The 17,120-nt window shown below is 39.6% G+C and overlaps 2 protein-coding genes across 21 annotated transcripts in view; one reads left to right on the forward strand and one right to left on the reverse strand.

Moving 5' to 3' along the window:
* Positions 1-11,887, reverse strand: part of Spata17 (spermatogenesis associated 17) — a 177,154-nt gene extending 165,267 nt beyond the window's left edge. The window contains 2 exon segments of the mRNA XM_042258816.2: positions 11,716-11,794; positions 11,797-11,887. Coding sequence (XP_042114750.2) covers positions 11,716-11,794; positions 11,797-11,887 — 170 coding nt within the window.
* Positions 11,888-12,088: 201 nt separating this feature from the next.
* Gpatch2 (G-patch domain containing 2) overlaps positions 12,089-17,120 on the forward strand; it is a 200,266-nt gene continuing 195,234 nt past the window's right edge. For 17 of the 20 annotated variants that reach the window (XR_006062199.2, XM_042258802.2, XM_042258811.2 and 14 more), the window contains exon 1: positions 12,089-12,230. Coding sequence is in view for 16 of the 20 variants with exons in the window: in XM_042258802.2 (XP_042114736.1) it covers positions 12,172-12,230 (59 nt within the window). In the remaining 4 variants the exon portion in view is untranslated. Of the gene's footprint in view, positions 12,231-12,783; positions 12,892-16,564; positions 16,619-17,120 lie in introns of those variants that run through there. The other 3 variants (XM_042258796.2, XM_076548154.1, XM_076548153.1) reach the window with 2 other exon arrangements.

Here is a 17,120-nt window from a genome sequence, read left to right on the forward strand (position 1 = left end):
TTTAAAAGCACCTATGTGACTACAGTAAGATGTGACTCTTGCTCCCAGGACAAGAGTTTGCCCGACTGTACAGCCGCTTCAATAAAAACATCGTGCTGTTGCATCAACTGGACTGGAGTCTGGGTTCTTGGGGTGCCCCCTCGAGAAGGTAGTACCCTGGGTCTGGGGTCTATCATGGACAATAGAAAAAGTGACATTTTTTGAGTCAAATTACATGTATATTGGTGTGATCAAAAATGGTACTGTTTTAGTTTCAAATTATAATTTATATTACCTAACTGTGAATTGCCCTGTATTCTGTAATATTATTTATTTTTATTTCTCCCTTTTTTGAGTGGTGGTGGTTGTCATTTAGCCCACACTACTCTCAAACTCCATACCTATCTAGAGATAGCCCTTACCTCCTTATCATCCCACTTCTGCCTTCCTTCCCAGTTTTAGGTTTTGTGGTAGTATTGTGTTCCCCAAAATATTGTGCACCCTAATAAATTTATTTGGGATCAGAGACAGAACAACCACTAAATACAAAGGCTAGAAAATGGTGGCACTCACACCTTTAATCCTAGCACTCCAGAGGTAGGAATCCCTCTGGATCTCTGTGAGTTCAAGGCCACATTGGAAACGACATGGTGACACACGCCTTTAATCTCAGGGAGTGATGGTTGAAAGGAAAGATATATAAGGCGTGAAGACCAGAAACTAGAAGCATTTGGCTGGTTAAGCTTTTAGGTTTTGAGCAGCACAGTTCAGCTAAGAACCATTCAGATATGAGGACACAGAAGCATCCAGTCTGAGGAAACAAGTCCAGCTGAGCAGTTGGCCAGGTGAGGTTAGCTGTGGCTTGTTCTGTCTCTCTGATCTTCCAGCATTTCACCCCAGTAACTGGCCCCGGGTTTGATTTTATTAATAAGACTCTCTAGGATTCCTGCTACAGGGTCTCAGGTATGTTCCACCAACCCTGGTCTCACTTCACATTTCCAAATCCCTTTCTGTGAGTGCTTTATGGGATTATCAGTAAATGGATAATTTTACTACTTCCTTTAAAAGTTTTGCTTGTTTGTTTTGAGGCTAATCTCAAATTCATAGTCATCCTCCTGCCTCATCTTCCTAAGTAGAAGGATTATGGATGTGAGCCACTATATCTGTCTTCCCTTGCAACCTTATGCTTTTCTTTTATTATCCTGTAATATTTAATAACTATTAAGGGGAGGAAGCCTATTCTTTTTTGTTGTCTATTCTTCATATGCTATTGAGACAATTATATTTTGATCCATCTTAAACAACACATATGCATAAATGTGCTCACAAGATAGGGCAAAAATACTGTAAAACTTTAATCAGGTTAGAAGCAAATGAAGAGTTATTTTATAACTGTTGGCTGGGAAGACTATTCCAAGAAAGACAAAATCCTTAAAGCCTGCAGAATATCTTGGCTTATTTGACTACCAAGAATTTAAACAAGGCTTTGAGGCATAGCTGTGAGTACATTCTCACACTCCAAAGACCCCTGATTCCATTCCCAGCACAACCCCAAAAGTAAATATAGTAAGTTTAAAAAATAAACTAACAAATCAGTACATTGCTACATCCAAATCAAATCATCCAACTTGGGTGCTGGTTTAGGACTGGGCAATGAGAGCAGGCTGGGAAGTACTTGGAGTACATGGAGAGAACATTCGTGTGGGCTGAAGCAGTCTGGAGGAACTTGACATTAAAGGCTGGAAAAAGGACTTGCCAGGGTTTGCACATGAAACGTCCTCATTTGGTCATGATCTGAATGCTTAGGGTGCTGCTATCTGTGGTGTTTGTGGAAACTAGGAGACAGGACTGGAAGGGACACATTCCAGCATGTGGCTCTGGCAGGCCTTGCCCTTCTCCTTTCCCTATGCCCCGCTAAAAACCCTTAGATTACAGTCCTAAAGCTAGCCACCAAGGTCTAGTCCCTTATTAGCCACTTCTTCCTCCTGAGGCTGACTACCAAAGTCCAGCAATCAGGAGCCCCCTTTGGTTCACCTAATTAACACAACCAATTAAAATTAAACACCTCATCCTAACACAGGGGTTCCCCCTTTACCTTTATAAACTGCCATTTGCCCATGTGCCTGTGTGTCTCCTCTCTATCCAGAGGCAGTCCTTTGTCCCCCAGGACAAATGCCCCTGCCCCTCTCCTTGTCCCCTTCTCCTTTTCCTTCATTCTCTGTCTCCTTCACCACCCCACCCTAGCCCCTTCTAACACAGATCTCCTCCTTCTTCTCCTCTTAAGAATGACATCTGCAAGGTCATTTGCTGCTTGTTTTCTGCCTGAGTCAGAAAGCAGCCACTTTAACTTTTCTTCCCTGCTTAGTAAAGGGTATCTCTGCGAAAACAAGTGTTTGGGTGTGGTTTGTGCCTGAGTTGGGGTCTAGAAGGGAGCCTGTGCTGTGTGGGAGTCCCCTTCAGGACATGGTTTGGAGGGTGTTGGTCATGGGAACCCCTTCCTTGTTATAATCGTTGTTTGCTATCCTACTTTCTGCTTCCTGCTCTCATGAAATGAGGGATCTCATCTGTCACATGCTCCTGCTGCCCAAGGCCATAAAGCCAACTGACCCCACTGAAACCAAGAGCCCAAAAGGTCATTTGTCCCTTAACTAGTTTATGTCAGGCACTAGGTCACAGTAATAAAGACCAAGCGACATCACACACTGCCATAACAATTATCAGGACCATTGCCTGTCATTCCTCAGAAGACTGAAGAGGAACTATTCAACTTGTCCAAGGAGATGTCTAGAAAGAAGATGTCAGGTGCCATGTGAATTCTCCTGACAACATACAAGAAGGCATCTTGTAGGTCCTAGTAACATAATGCTCATTACAGTTAAACTGTTAAGTGCTACCACTAAAATGCTCATTGCTGTTTGCACTCTTTGGTCTCTCTCCCTATCTTTCTTTAGAACGTTTCCCCTGATTTTATTTTCATTTGATTACAAATGAACAATCTAGTGTATATTTCTTTGGAAGAGGGTTCATGGATGACACAGTGTGTTTAGATGTCTGAAATGTCTTTTGCCTCCTTGCTACAACATGAAACTTTGTTAGGATTCTTAAATTGTTTTAAATAATCAGAAATTATTATTTCTCCTGTCTTCTAAGTTTATATGTTGAAGAGACAAGGTATCCTATGCCAGTTTTTCTTTAGTAAATAATTACCCTCCATTTTCTGTCTAGACTAAAAATTGTGAGAATCTTTTTCTTTAGTATTCTTAAAATTATGCTGGATAAGCCAGGCTGTGGTGGTGCACACTTTTAATCCCAGCACTTGGGTGGCAGAGGCAAGCGGATCTCTGTGAGTTCCAGGCCAGCCTGGTCTACAGAGTGAGTTCCAGGCTAGCCTGTTCTACAGAGTGAGTTCCAGGACAGCCAGGGCTGTTATACAGAGAACCCCTGTCTCGAAAAAAACCAAAAAAAATTATGCTGGATAATGTATAAAGGAATGTATGGTGGTTTGAATGATAATGCTCACCATAAAGTCATGTTTCAATACTTGGTCCTCAGTTGGTAGAATTGCTTGGGAAGGATTAAGGAGGTGTGCCTTTCTTGGAAGTATGTCACTAGTGGCAGGTTTTTGAGGTTTCAAAAGACTCATACTTGCTCTCTTTGGCTCCTGGCTGTGGATCAAGATGAAAGCTCTCAGCTTCTCTACCAGCACCATATCTTTCTGAGAAAGATATGCTACCCAATATGATGGTCATACATTCTAATGCTCTGAAACTGTAAGCCCCCAAATGAATCCTTGCTTCTTTAAGTTACCTTGATCATGACATTTTATTACAGCGATAGCAAAGTAACTAAGACATAAATTGGTACCAGGAGTGGGCTAGTGGTACTTTTTGGAGGAATGAAGAACAACTTGGGACTCTGGACTAGGAAAGGGATTGAACACTGAAGTGATACTTAAAGGGCCATCCTACTAAAGCTTGGAAGACAAGTGTGCTGAAAGAGATGTGGACTATAAAGGCTAACCCCAGGAAGTTTCAGAGGGGAATGATAGAAGCAACTGGGCTAGCAACCACTTTTGTGATTGATATTTTGGAAAGAAGGTGGCTGCTTTTTGCCCATGTCCTAAGAATCCACCTGAGGCAAAATTAAAAATAATGGATCAATTTCCATAGCAGAGGAGATTTCAAGACAGCCTAGCACTGACTCTGATGTGTGGTTATTAGTAATCACTCTTATGCAGGTCTACAATGAAAAAGAAAAACTGTAACAAACAGAGAAACAAAATGTATAGTTTGAAGTGAAAAAGAGCATCAGGAAATTTAATGTTGGAATCAAGGATGGTGTTGAGAGATGAAAGATTAAAGAAAGGCTTGTTCTGAAATGGCGTAAAGGGAGTGGTACTCTGAGAAGATCCCACACAGCTAAGCTTCCATCTGTTAAAAAGGGGAGGTCTGAGGAGTTTTCTGCTTCTAAATAGTAAAAACAAAAGGAAACTTATGCAAATGGCAAATGTAATTTAAAGGATCAAGCTCTACCCCAAGCAGGCAGTTGAACTTGGGAGTATTGTCCATGTGGCTGTGGAATTTCCCTTTGCAATTAAGGAAAGGTGCTTTGACCAGGGATGTGTCAGGGGAGGCTTTGAAAAGCCCTTGTGTGAAGCTGTGAAAGCATAGCTTGTATTGCATTGGAGACCCAAAGTTGTTGGAGATGCAAAAGTCATTAGACTTCAGCAAGGAGAGGGCAGACCGGGAATGGAATCAGTCCAAGAGAGAATTGTGTTCAGTCAGCAAAGCTGGAAGGAACAATCTAAACACTTTGACATCAGACATGGAACCATAGGATTTGGACTTTGCCCTGCTGGGCTTTGGTCTCACTTTGGTCCAGTATTTCCTCACTAAGCTCCCTTAATTCTCTTCAGGTATAGTAATGTATAGTCTGTGTTATTGCATATTGGAAGTATGTAATTTGCTTTTTGCTTTTGATTTTGAAGGGGTTTACAGTTAAGAGATTGCCTTGAATCTTGGAAGAGACTTTACAGTTTTAAACTCTGTTGAGATTGTGAGAAAGTATGGGAACTTTTGAAGTTGAGCTAAATACAGTTTGCATTATGATACGGACATGAAGCTATGGGAGCCAGGGAGTAGACCATGGTGGTTTGGATGTCAATGGCCCTCATAGGCTCACATATTTAAAAACTTGGATTTCCTGTTGGGGGAACTGATTGGAGGAGATTTAGGAAGTGTGGCCTTGTTAGAGAATCTTTGTCATTGGAGGTGGATTTGAAGTTTCAAAAGCCTAGCACCATGTCATGTCATACTCTCTCTGTCTTGTGCTCATGGATCAAGATGTAAACTCTCAGCCATTGCTCCAGCACAATGCCTCACTGCCTTCTGTCATGCTCTTCACCGTGATGATCATGGATTCACCCTGTGAAATCCCCGCTACTGTCTTTTAGAAACTGCTTATCAAAACAAGAGAAAAGTAACTAAGACAGTATGTCTTTTTAAGAAATTTTATGTAGGATCATTCAGAGCTACATTCTTCCTTTTGTTTAGTAAATTTTACTTGTAGTTTTTCTTTGTCATTAATAGATAACTTTTCTATTCACACATTAAATTCTGCAGTCACTATCATTCATTAAGTACACTGGTATAGCTGACATATAATTCTTATCACACATTATTTTTAGTTATGTCTATTTATGGAAATCCCTCATTTGCTATCCTAAACATTTACTTTTCAGTAGCACCTATTCTAATTTTAAATTCATATATTACTTTATTAACTGAAAAAGTTTTAAAAATTTGTTATAGTACTCCTTCTCCCTCTAATCATTATTTCTGTAAATATTATTAGTATATTTTTATTAATGTTGATATTATTAGTTCCAATCACTCAGTAGTTACTTGTACTGGTATCTTAATATTCATATTCCAAACTAACATTTTCTTAAATGGTTTGTGAGGTTTTTCCTGTGTATGTTGATAGGGAATTACTCATTAACTATAGAGTGTTACATGCAATTTACCTGGGTAGCCTCTTCACACCTTGTGAAAATTAGTTGTTTTTTCCTAAGAATTAGTAAAGAGGAGATTGGCAGGCTGAGATTTCCTCTCTTAGGGCACCAGAATATTACTGTAATTAATGAGGCAATTCCACATAATTTATCTGGTAATCAAGAGGTTTATTTCTGAGATAATTTACAGCCAATAGAGGTTGGTTACAGGATCCAGGAAAGATGAGGTACCATCCAGCAGAGAACTCTGGCTTGGTCTCCCATCCAGATTCCAAGATCTCCAGGTATCCAGAAGGGGCCAAACATGTCTTAAGGGACTCCCTCTCAGCCATGTCCCAGGGGCAGGTGTGGCAGTTACCTGCTGTCACTCTAGGGGCCGTGTTTCAAGGTCAAAACTGGGACAGCTACCCACTACATCTCTCCCTTTTGTCTAAATGAGAAAATTCGAACCTAATACAAAACTATTTACAATAGGGATGATTATCAAATATTGTCCCAGAGGAATATGGGATAATGACCTATACAAGATGAAACTACACCAAAAAGAACAACACCAAATGAGAAACACATATTAAAATCCAGAAGAGTCTGGAACATAGGTAAATGGCACATTACAGAGGTTCTTCCAAAAGATGTCCTACCTTGAAGAACCTGAATCTAATACTTAGTATGTTCTAGCTAAGATACAAGAAGATTGTAATTATAACTGTTAGTCTCCAATGCTATCAAAGACCTGAGAAGGAATATAATACCTGAGAAGTGGGAGAAGGATGCAAGCAACTTTCAGGAATCTTGTGAGAGTAAACAGAGAACAGCTGGCAGCCTGGACAGTCATCTAGAATTTCTCAATATTGTTGGTACATTCAAATTGGCTACAGGCTTAGAGTATCTGTCAGACCATTTTCAGAAGCAGGTTTTTTTTGAAAGACTATCCTACCCTGTCTTGGAAGAGTTCAATAGTGACTTTTCCTTGTGTCCTGCTGTTACCAAAGGGACAGTACTAGTACTGTCAACAGTCGAGGCAAGGGCACTTCTTGTGTCAAAAAGAAGACAAACTTCTAAATGGAAATGTCTTAGAAGCCCAACATTCTCTCGGGATCATATCAGTGCTGTCAGGAGCAATCGTGTCTCACATCAACAGAATTTCTAAAAAAGAATACTGAGTCCAAGTTTTATTGTTCCACTCCCAACCCTAAAACTATCCACTCATAATCCTGAAAAAAATGAAACATTTGGGAGAGGGGCATCGTTCTTTTATAGTTACTTATTTTTTTCATAAAAAATTAAGGTGTAATAAAAAATTTAGTAAAGAAGAGTCAAAGCAACAGATTCATATCTACTTAAATGAGCTGCTATTAATTTATGTTAATAGAAATTAAGTAACTGTCCAAAATGAAGGCAATGAATCAACTTAATCACACTAGGAACTGCAGTCAGCTGACTACGTGGGGTCAGAAACAAACTACTACAGTGATGGAAATAACAAAGCTATATTCAGAACAGTGCACTGAAGGTTGGCGCAGAGCACTGAACCACAAGTCACCATCAGTCTTTTCTGGCTAGCATTATACTCATGTATGCTCTGTTTCCCAAACTGACTGGGGCCAGGCAGGAGAGACTCATGTAATTGAGCTACTTACTTTAATGCGGGAACTTAACGATTTAAGCATTGCTTTTACCAAGTACAAATCTGCACAGGAAAAGATAAAATTACTAGATCTTTGATCTTTTTGTTCTTTGGCAAATGATTTAGACTTAACCCTGATTTTCTTAGCTGTAATATATGAACAATAAAAAGTATCACATAAAATAACTATCATTACATTTTAAAAAAATCTTGGTGTGTGATGTGATATGTGTGTGTGTGTGTGTGTTATGCTTATACACACTGTGCAACATCATACATGTGGAATACACAGGACAATCTCAGGCTGTCTTGTGTTCCATCTTGTTTGAGGCCATGCTAGGTAGACCACAAATCTTATGATATTCTGTCTCTGTCTCTCATATCACTAGAAGAGCTCTAATTCCTACCCAGCTTTATGTGGGTTTGAACTAAGGTCCTAATGCTTGTATGGCAAGTGCTTTGAATACTGAATTATCTCCTGCCCAGATATATATTGTGTGTGAGAACAGTTGGCAGTCTGCTCTTCCCATAGTAGATATTCAGTAATAATTATCTCTCAGTCTGTTCCCTTATCTATGATTCTACCATTCTCTCTTAGAGGTGCCAAGGATCTGGGTACCTCAGTTGAGCATCTCATTTCTTTTGTTGTCACTATATATCTCCAAGTGCTCGTCCTCAGGAACTGATTTTTTTCACATCCCCATACATATATTTTTCCCTTAGACTAAGTCAGTTAAGATTTTTGTGTAGATCATGAATACTTCTGTGTATTAATTACATGTACTTTAAAATATTAATTTTAATTTATTGAAGTAGATTTGACTTTTTTTGAGATACAGTCTTTAATATTTCTGATCTTTGTCAAATGATTTAGACGAACTAAACCTGACTTACCTTAGCTATAATCCACGAATAATAAAAGGCACCACATATGGTAACTATAATTAGCTTATATGTGCAGCTTTGACTGTCCTGGTACTCACAATATAGACTTGGCTGGGTTCAAACTCTGTCTGTCTCTGCCACCTAAATGCTGGGATTAAAAGTTACTACCCCCAGTAACTTAAAAAATTTTAAGAAACAAAAATCAAGGTATAAAATTTTAAGCTAATAAAAGATAAGAGTAGAGAGGGAAATAGAAAAAGGGGAAACATGTCAGGCGTTGGTGGCACACGCCTTTAATCCCAGCACTTGGGAGGCAGAGCCAGGTGGATCTCTGTGTGTTCAAGGCCAGGCCTGGTCTACAGAGTGAGATCCAGGACAGGCTCTAAAACTACACAGAGAAACTTAGTCTCAAAAAATCAAAAAGGAAAAAAAAAGAAATATAAAATAAACATGTTACATGTAAGAAGTTATGAAAAAGCAGAAAATTTAAATTATCTTAAAACAGTGTAACATGTTAAATGCCTATTTGATAATCATAATGAATGGGAAGCTATGAAATCAACCCATCATGAACTTATTTAGTTTTGATTGAAAGCACTCCAAATTTACCTCAATAAGGAGAACTATGGGAATTATTTAATTCCTATGAGATAAAGAAGAATCCTTTTTTTTTAAAGATAGGACTTCATGCAACAGTTCAGGCCGACTTTGAACACTATTTAGCCCAAATGTTGGGGTTATAAGACTGAGCCAAAATGCCTGGCAGGATCAATATTAATATTACAAATATAATTAATATTATAAATAGAATATTACAAATAGAAAGAAAATTTAACATGTGAAATGGACAAACCTTGTTACTTAGTGATGTATTTTCTCAACAAAATCATCTTTCTACTTCAGCATTATTCTAGTACCAGTAATTTTGCCACTACCTTGTATGGATACAGAAGGATGGCATGAAAATAAGACTGTCCCCTTCCTGTGAATGGATTCTCAGCAGCAGTTTACTCAAGTCATCTAGACTGGCAGAACTTGGTACTTCCTCCTATTTCAGCAGCCAGACCAGTTTGACGGAAAGAGAATTTTGTCCAGTGGAAGCGTACAGCATTACGTGACCTGGCACAAAGTATGCACACTATCAGATGCTCACTTTCCTTTCCTTGTATGAGGGGGAAGGAAATACATAACTCAGAAGAATGATGAAGAATCGCAGGTGAAACACTACACAGTTCTTTGCCTACAGTCTCCCTTTTCAATGTGAAATAGAGCCCCACAGGAATTCCTGTCAGGGATGCAGATTTTCTGTCTCAGACACACTGACTCAGAATCTATATGTTTAAGAAATTTCCCAGATGATTCTGGAGCACATTAAAGTTCAGGAAGAACTAACATATCCAATAACCATCGGGAAATGACAATCATTTTTCAAGGGATTTCCCTTTAATTTTCAATGTATTAATTAAAAATTTCATTACATTTCATTTATTATTTGAATTTATAGTATGTATATTTTGAAGAGGCCAGAGGACACCTTGCAGGGGTCTGTTTTCTCCTTCCACCTTGTGGATCCAGAGGATCAAACTCAGGTCATAGGGTTTGGCAGCAGGTGCACTTATACTCAGCAATTGCTCTAGCCCACATTTATGTTCTATATGATTAACTTTTGCCTGTAACCTCCCTAGCCAAGCTTTTGTCCAATTCTATAGTTTCAGGTATGTGTTCCTTCTAATTCTATAATCCAATCAGGATCAGGATGTGGTTGATGACCACTCTCTATTCCGCTCTTGAACCAGTGGACATATCTTTCCACGTAGTTCTGTATTTAAGTACACAGGATCTCCAGCTGAGTGTGATCCCTAACGACTTGTTACCTTCCACAGCCTGCATAGCACATCGGGGCACTATGAATGCTAGCTAGCAGAAAAGAAAACAACAGCTCACTCTGGACTTAAGAGTGCATCCCAATTTCTCTTTAAATGACTCTGTCCCATAACAGGCTGTTATGAAGGATGGAAATTGTTTCAATTATATATCAATGCCATAAACAAATACAAGCCTGTCACATAACTCTAAGTGAATGTTAAATAATTTCTGAATGCTAAATATAAGAATTTAGCTGTTGTATGCTTATTTAAAGATGATTAATTGGAAGTTTCAGTACAGTAATTATTCAGCAACTAATTATTGTGGCTATTACATTTCAGGAAGTAGGACAGACACTAGAGACTGAAATAACGGTTAAAAAAAAAGCAACACTGCCCTACTTCTAGCATGAGGAAGATCCATACCATCTCACAGAAATTATACTACTGAATCATCACTCTTGTTAGTTGTTAGAGGTACAAGATGAAACAATAACAAAACCGTAGATGTATTTAGGATAAGAAACACTCCTTAGGACTTTCTCACATTGACATATTTCCCCACTGGTCTGCTAGATCACTGCATTTTATCACAACATAATATACTTTTTTTGTGGTTTCTTCTAAGTTAGAAAAACTGCTGGCCCTTGCTTCCAGTTTAAATGATGCTTTTCATGGACAGGACATTTGAGTGGTGGGGGGAATGGAGAATGCTGCCTTGGCACTTGCCCATCTGTTGGTACAAATTATCTTGTCACAGTGGTTTAGAAACGTTCACTTTAAGACAAATGAATCACTGAACAGTTGAACTCCATGTTTGTGAGATAAGGGAAGCTAAAATTCCTTTTTGGATACTGACATTCTGAGCTCATGGAACTCACTGGGTAGCCCGGGTAACATCAATGAGGCCACTAAAACTTTAATAAGGAAAATAGGTTTCACCAAGCCAAATTGTTCAGTGACGGTTTTTAAATACCGAAGGAACAGCATTTTGAGAAAGAAAGACTCCCATATAAAGCCCAGGAGAGCCTTGAATTCTCTATGTAAAACCAAGGCTGGACTGGACTCACAGTGATCCTCCTGCCTCAGTTTCCCCAATGAAGGGTTACTTCACCTTGGGATTCACTTTATCATCTTATCTATGCTGAGCTTCTCCTTAGAGCGTATGAATCTATTAATGACTTCTCTATGTATATATGTAGGGAGAGGTCACATACATCCACCTGCGTAATATATGTTTCTGATCATGTTTGAGTCCCCATCAGGGAGAACTGGGGGGCTATTTCCGTAATTAAATAATTTGTTAACAGTAAACTTCCCTGGCGACCCCTCTCTTCACTACTCACCGGTTCCTAAAGTAGTACTGAGTTTTTAGAAACGACGACCGAGCCTGAAGCTTGGCTAAAGTAGCCATGGCCTCCAGGCCTGGGGTTTACCGAAGTTGTTACTATGGGTCACCATGGCAACTGGGCTGAACCAAGCGCCCTTCCGACTCGCTCCCTTTTCCTTCCGCTCCATTTCACTTTCAAGTGACTGGCCGGAGAACTCGGATTTTTCTATGTCAGAACCGACTTCAGCCGACTCGCTCCGTTCTCCGCCGGGACTACTAGAGGCGCTGACAGGAACGGCCCGCCCAGAGCACGGGAGCGAATGGTCGCCTCCGGCTTCCGGTTTCCGCCTCCAGCCCGCTTCCGGAAGTTCCTCTCAAAATGCTGAAGTGCTGTGTGGAAGTGGCCGGGGCTGCGGGAGTTGGAGTCGGTCCTCGGGCCTGAGCCTCGAGGCCGCGCTCCCGGGTGTCGTTGATGTTCGGGGCCGCCGGGCGCCCAGCGATCGGAGCCGCCGCCGCCGCCGGGAAGAGCTGGTGAGACCGGCGGGGCCGCTGAGGACGGGGCGGGCGCGCAGGCGGGCAGCCCCGCGGGGCTCCTGGAGCGGGGACCACCGTGCCCTGGGTTCCGTCAGGCCTGGTTCCCGTCGCCCCTGCCAAACCGGTCCCCCCTGCACCCAATTCCAGGAAGGACGGAACCGCAGACACCCGCAGTTCTGGAAGTTTCTTAGTGGGAGAGAGGCGTCAGGCTCTCAGAACTCGCCGCGCAGCTCGGTCTGTGTAAAAACTACAAGTTTCCCACCACCTAGGGAGGTTCTGTCCCAGTGCACGAGCGATGGGTGTTGTCCAGCAGCAGCCTTAAGGTTGGGTTGGAATTTGTCTTCAGTGATCATGACCCATGGCTCTAAGTTTTCAAACGGCCTTTGCAAGTCGCATTTTATCCTTTTTTTTTTTTTTTTTTTTTTTTTTGGTTTTTCGAGACAGGGTTTCTCTGTGTAGCTTTGCGCCTTTCCTGGGACTCACTTGGTAGCCCAGGCTGGCCTCGAACTCACAGAGATCCGCCTGCCTCTGCCTCCCGAGTGCTGGGATTAAAGGCGTGCGCCACCAACGCCCGGCCGCATTTTATCCTTATGGCATCCCTGTGAGAGGTCTCGATCGCAGGCACAGAAAACTGAAGAGGCAGAGTTTCCCTGTGCCGGTGAGGGCTGGGATTTGGATTTTCTGGGTTGAAAGCCCTGGTCCTCGCCGCCTCCCTCCCCCAAACACACACAAACACACCGTTTCTTCCAGGGCTTCCCCCTGCGGATAAACACAGTGAAACCAGAAAGTTAGTTATCCAGCCCACACTCGTGAAACATAAAAGTCAAAGAAATGTGATTTTAAAGTCCGTGCCTACTTCCAGAGTCAGAAAGAACACGAGAAATTCTAATGGGCTGTGATTTCAGGTTCTTTCGCCTCACCCACAACTGAAAAGTTGAAGGAGCGAGCGTTTTACGCCAGATGCTTTATTTACATCTCCTCGCTCTGTAGATCATTTTTTAACGAGTGTCGATTTTCTTGTGACTTTTAAGTTCTCAGAACTTTCAGTTAGTAAAATGGAGAATGGTTTTTAAATGAGCCATTTTTTAATTGCTGTAATCAGCGTGGAATAAGAGGCACAGTTCTTCATGTATTGGTTTTTATTAGTTTTGGCAGTTGTACATGCTGGAGGAACCACCGCACTTAAATATGTTAACCTGGTATTTCCTCTAGTGTACTCTTCACCATTCGGTGTCTTGGTAAGGAATGGAGGGGGAATGTGTTGAGTAGATTGGTCTGGTCTTACTGGAGCAATTTGTATGGAAGTTGACAAACTAAAACACCTATGTCCCTTTTTACTCGTTGCTCTCCTTTCCGTCTCCTGTCACACACAGATACCCTTGTTCATTACTCATCTATTACTTGAAACAGGATTTACTTGCTGGACTCTTTTTTACTAGACAGAAAACTCATCATTTCTAATGAGACAGTGTGTTTTTAGCACTTACCAGTTTGTGTTTTTGAAAGAAATTCTTAAAATATGTCTTGATTGGCAGAAGAGATGTGTGGCGCAAAAGTGGAACCTTTGTTTCCTAGTGCATATGCACAACTGTGCAACCATTCAGCCTTTCCCTCCATCCTTCCCTCCTTTATCACCATGCTCCTCTTTGCCCTCCCCTCCTCTTCTCTCTCTTTCCTCTCCCTGTTTGAGCTTTGTTCTATAGCCCAGGCTGACTTCAGTCTGGTGATCTGCCTGCCTCAGCCTCTCCAGATACCGGCATTATAGGCCTGGGCTGCCTTGCCCAAGCTTTGATATTTCTTAACACATTTTTTTGTTTTATTCGTTGAACTGCCTTGCATGATTGTTTTATCAAAATTGTGAAATGCCCATGCTATTGGTGATTGCTACCACTAAGTAGTTCATTGGTGTTGGATCTATCTGTGTATGTCATCTCATGTAAATCCATGAGAACTCATGTAAGTGCACTACATTTTTTACATTTTAGATAAGATGACAACAGAGGCAAAGATAATTCAAATAACTTCTCTAAGTGGTTTATTTGCAGTATGATTCTAGTGTACTTGACAAAAATTCCTCACTACCTTAATCTACTCATCATATCTGACTAGTGTAGTATCTATAGGCATTATGAATTAGAAAAATACATGTCCAGATTTGTAAACCTGCAATTTCTGACATAGTCTATTTTTATTTAAATACACTGTTTTTTTTTCTTTTTATTTTCTTTTCTTTCTTTCTTTTTTTTGTGTTGCTTTAACAACAGTAAAAAGCTATTAAAATGGATTCTGGATCTTTGCTTCTAGAATTTCATTCTTATTTGGTATGTTGATTTTCATAGATCTGGAAAACTATCATAAAAACTTCGTGTTTTGAGTAGCTGATTTTTTTCAGAGTGGGGTGGTTCTTGATTTCCTAAACTGTTAGGTTTGTTTGATTCAGCTTTGATAATTTGCCTTCATTTTTACACTTAAACTATTAGAATGCTGTCTTATTCATGTAGAAGGAAAGTTAAAGTCTGTATTGTCTGGAGATTTTAGTAAAGTAACATTCGCTGAGTCAGCCCTTGATTTGTGCATCCTACACATTTTTGTCATCTGGTATATGTCAAGAAGTATGGTAGGTACTCATTTAATTCTTAGCTGTTTTCATGTTTATAACCTAGGAATTCAAGATATATATTTAGTAAATATTTACTGTGCAATTATCATGTATAAGCAATAATCAAGACATTTCTTACCCTAACAAAGCTTGCTGACAGAATGAATTACTTTTTAAATTCAAAATTTTTGTCTTGTTTGACTTAGACTCTGGAGGACTACATTTCATTTAGGCATTTTTAAATGAGTAATTTACATTTTGAAAGCAGTTAGAAGCAATGAGAAAAGTTTGAATGACTTGAAGTCAGTCATTAAATAAAGTAACAGAAAATCAAAAAATGGTCTTCAAGTTAAATAAATGAGCTCACGTTATTAAATCATTAGCTGAAAAGTAGAATTAGACTTTAGTTTTTTTTTTTCTTTAAACACTTAAAGATCAACCAGTTAAGTTCTTAAAATCTTTTTCTAGAATAATGAGGAAAGAAAGTTACCTCAGATGTCCCCGTGCCAAAGTGACAAAGCTGCAGCTTCCAGCAGACCCCACAACTGGATTCCATCAGTGGGGCTTTGGCATCCTTGGGGGACAGATGCTCTTATAATGAGAACCCTGGGATTCTTACCTGGGGAAGGAAGATCCTTTGCTCTACTTCTCTTGTGACTCACGTCTGTATATTAAAGCAGGAGTCAGATGCACTGCAGACAGGGTCTCAACTCTGCTCCCCAGGATAGACTCCACATTGAGAGAATTCTGCCTCTGCCTCCTTAAGTGCTAAGGTTACAGGCAAGAGTCTATCACACTAAGCCATAAGACAGTATTTCTTTTTGTTTTAAGGATCAGGCTTTTCATTTATGTTCCTGTGTGTATGCCAAGGAGGTCATGAGAGGTTATAGGAGCCACATTCCTACTGTTCTGGCTTGAAATAAAGACTCATTTTGATAAATAACAGTATGATTAAGGAAGGAAAATTTTGAGTTCCAATGAGCACTAGAAATTTTCACATTTAAGATAATTCTTATGGATGGTATTTTTGTTTGATTAGTCATAAAATGTAACCTTTACCTTTGGTGTAGCATCTTTTACCACTTATATGTTTATTTACCCATTGCCACAATCTAGACTATTATGTATTCATTTTCATCTGAGCCTTTTGGCTATTTGCAGTACATTTGTAAGGCCAAATAACCTTTCCTAAACAACTTTTTTTTTTTAATCTTAAATAAAATGCAGTAGCTAACATAATGTGGAAGTAATACAATTCCATCACTGTTTTCTTGTTTGTGAGTAGTCATATACCACACATTCATAAGCATAGTTCTTGACTTAATATGTACACACATTTATATTTATGTAGACCTGTGGGTTGTGACCCCTTGCAGGGTTTAATGACCCTTTTACAGGGGCTGCATATCAGATATCTAATTTATGATTCTTTTTGTTTGTTTGTTTTTTTTGAGACAGGGTTTCTTTATGTAGCTTTGGCCTTTCTTGGAACTCACTCTGTAGCCCAGGCTGGCCTCAAACTCATAGAGATCTGCATGCTGATGATTCTTAACAATAGCAAAATTACAGTTATGAAGTAGCAATGAAAATAATTTTGTGGTTGGAGATCACCATAAAATAAGGAACTGTATTATAGGAGATGTAAGAGTTGTTCAGTTGATACCCTATTACTTGGAAGATGTTAGTGAAACAATATGATATTAATTGCCTAATATTGTTGGCTCATCCACAGGGATTTTACTTGGAAATGAGTTGTGGAAAAGCCAGAGCAAATTAGGGGTGAAAGGTAATTAACTCTGAATTGAAATAATATTAAATATTTTTTCTGTGTTTCTGCAGTTTTGAAAGAATCCTCTAATTTTTAGTCCATTTTTTTCTGTGTTTCTGCAGTTTTGAAAGAATCCTCTAATTTTTAGTCCATTTTTTCTGTGTTTCTGCAGTTTTGAAAGAATCCTCTAATTTTTAGTCCATTTGTGCTTGAATGATGTCATAGAATTCACTGGATTCTTCCAGTTAAAATATTTTATTTTCTCAAGAGAAACAATAGAAAGTTGAATAATGGTAGCTTAATTTTAAAGAGAGTCTTAGAAAATTTGCTTCCATTCTTAATCATTTTGGTTATATTTTGTTAAACCTTATTAGTTATAGAAATTCTTTTCAATAAAAGTTAGTTGATAAGGAGCTGGAGAGCTAGGTCTTCTGGAAAAACAATTAAGAGCACTGGCTACTCTTCCAGAAGACCCATGTTGAATTCCTAGGCACCCACATGGCAGCTCACAGCCATCTAT

This window comes from Peromyscus maniculatus, chromosome 11, assembly GCF_049852395.1.
Source record: "Peromyscus maniculatus bairdii isolate BWxNUB_F1_BW_parent chromosome 11, HU_Pman_BW_mat_3.1, whole genome shotgun sequence".
NCBI classification, from domain to species: Eukaryota; Metazoa; Chordata; class Mammalia; order Rodentia; family Cricetidae; genus Peromyscus; species Peromyscus maniculatus.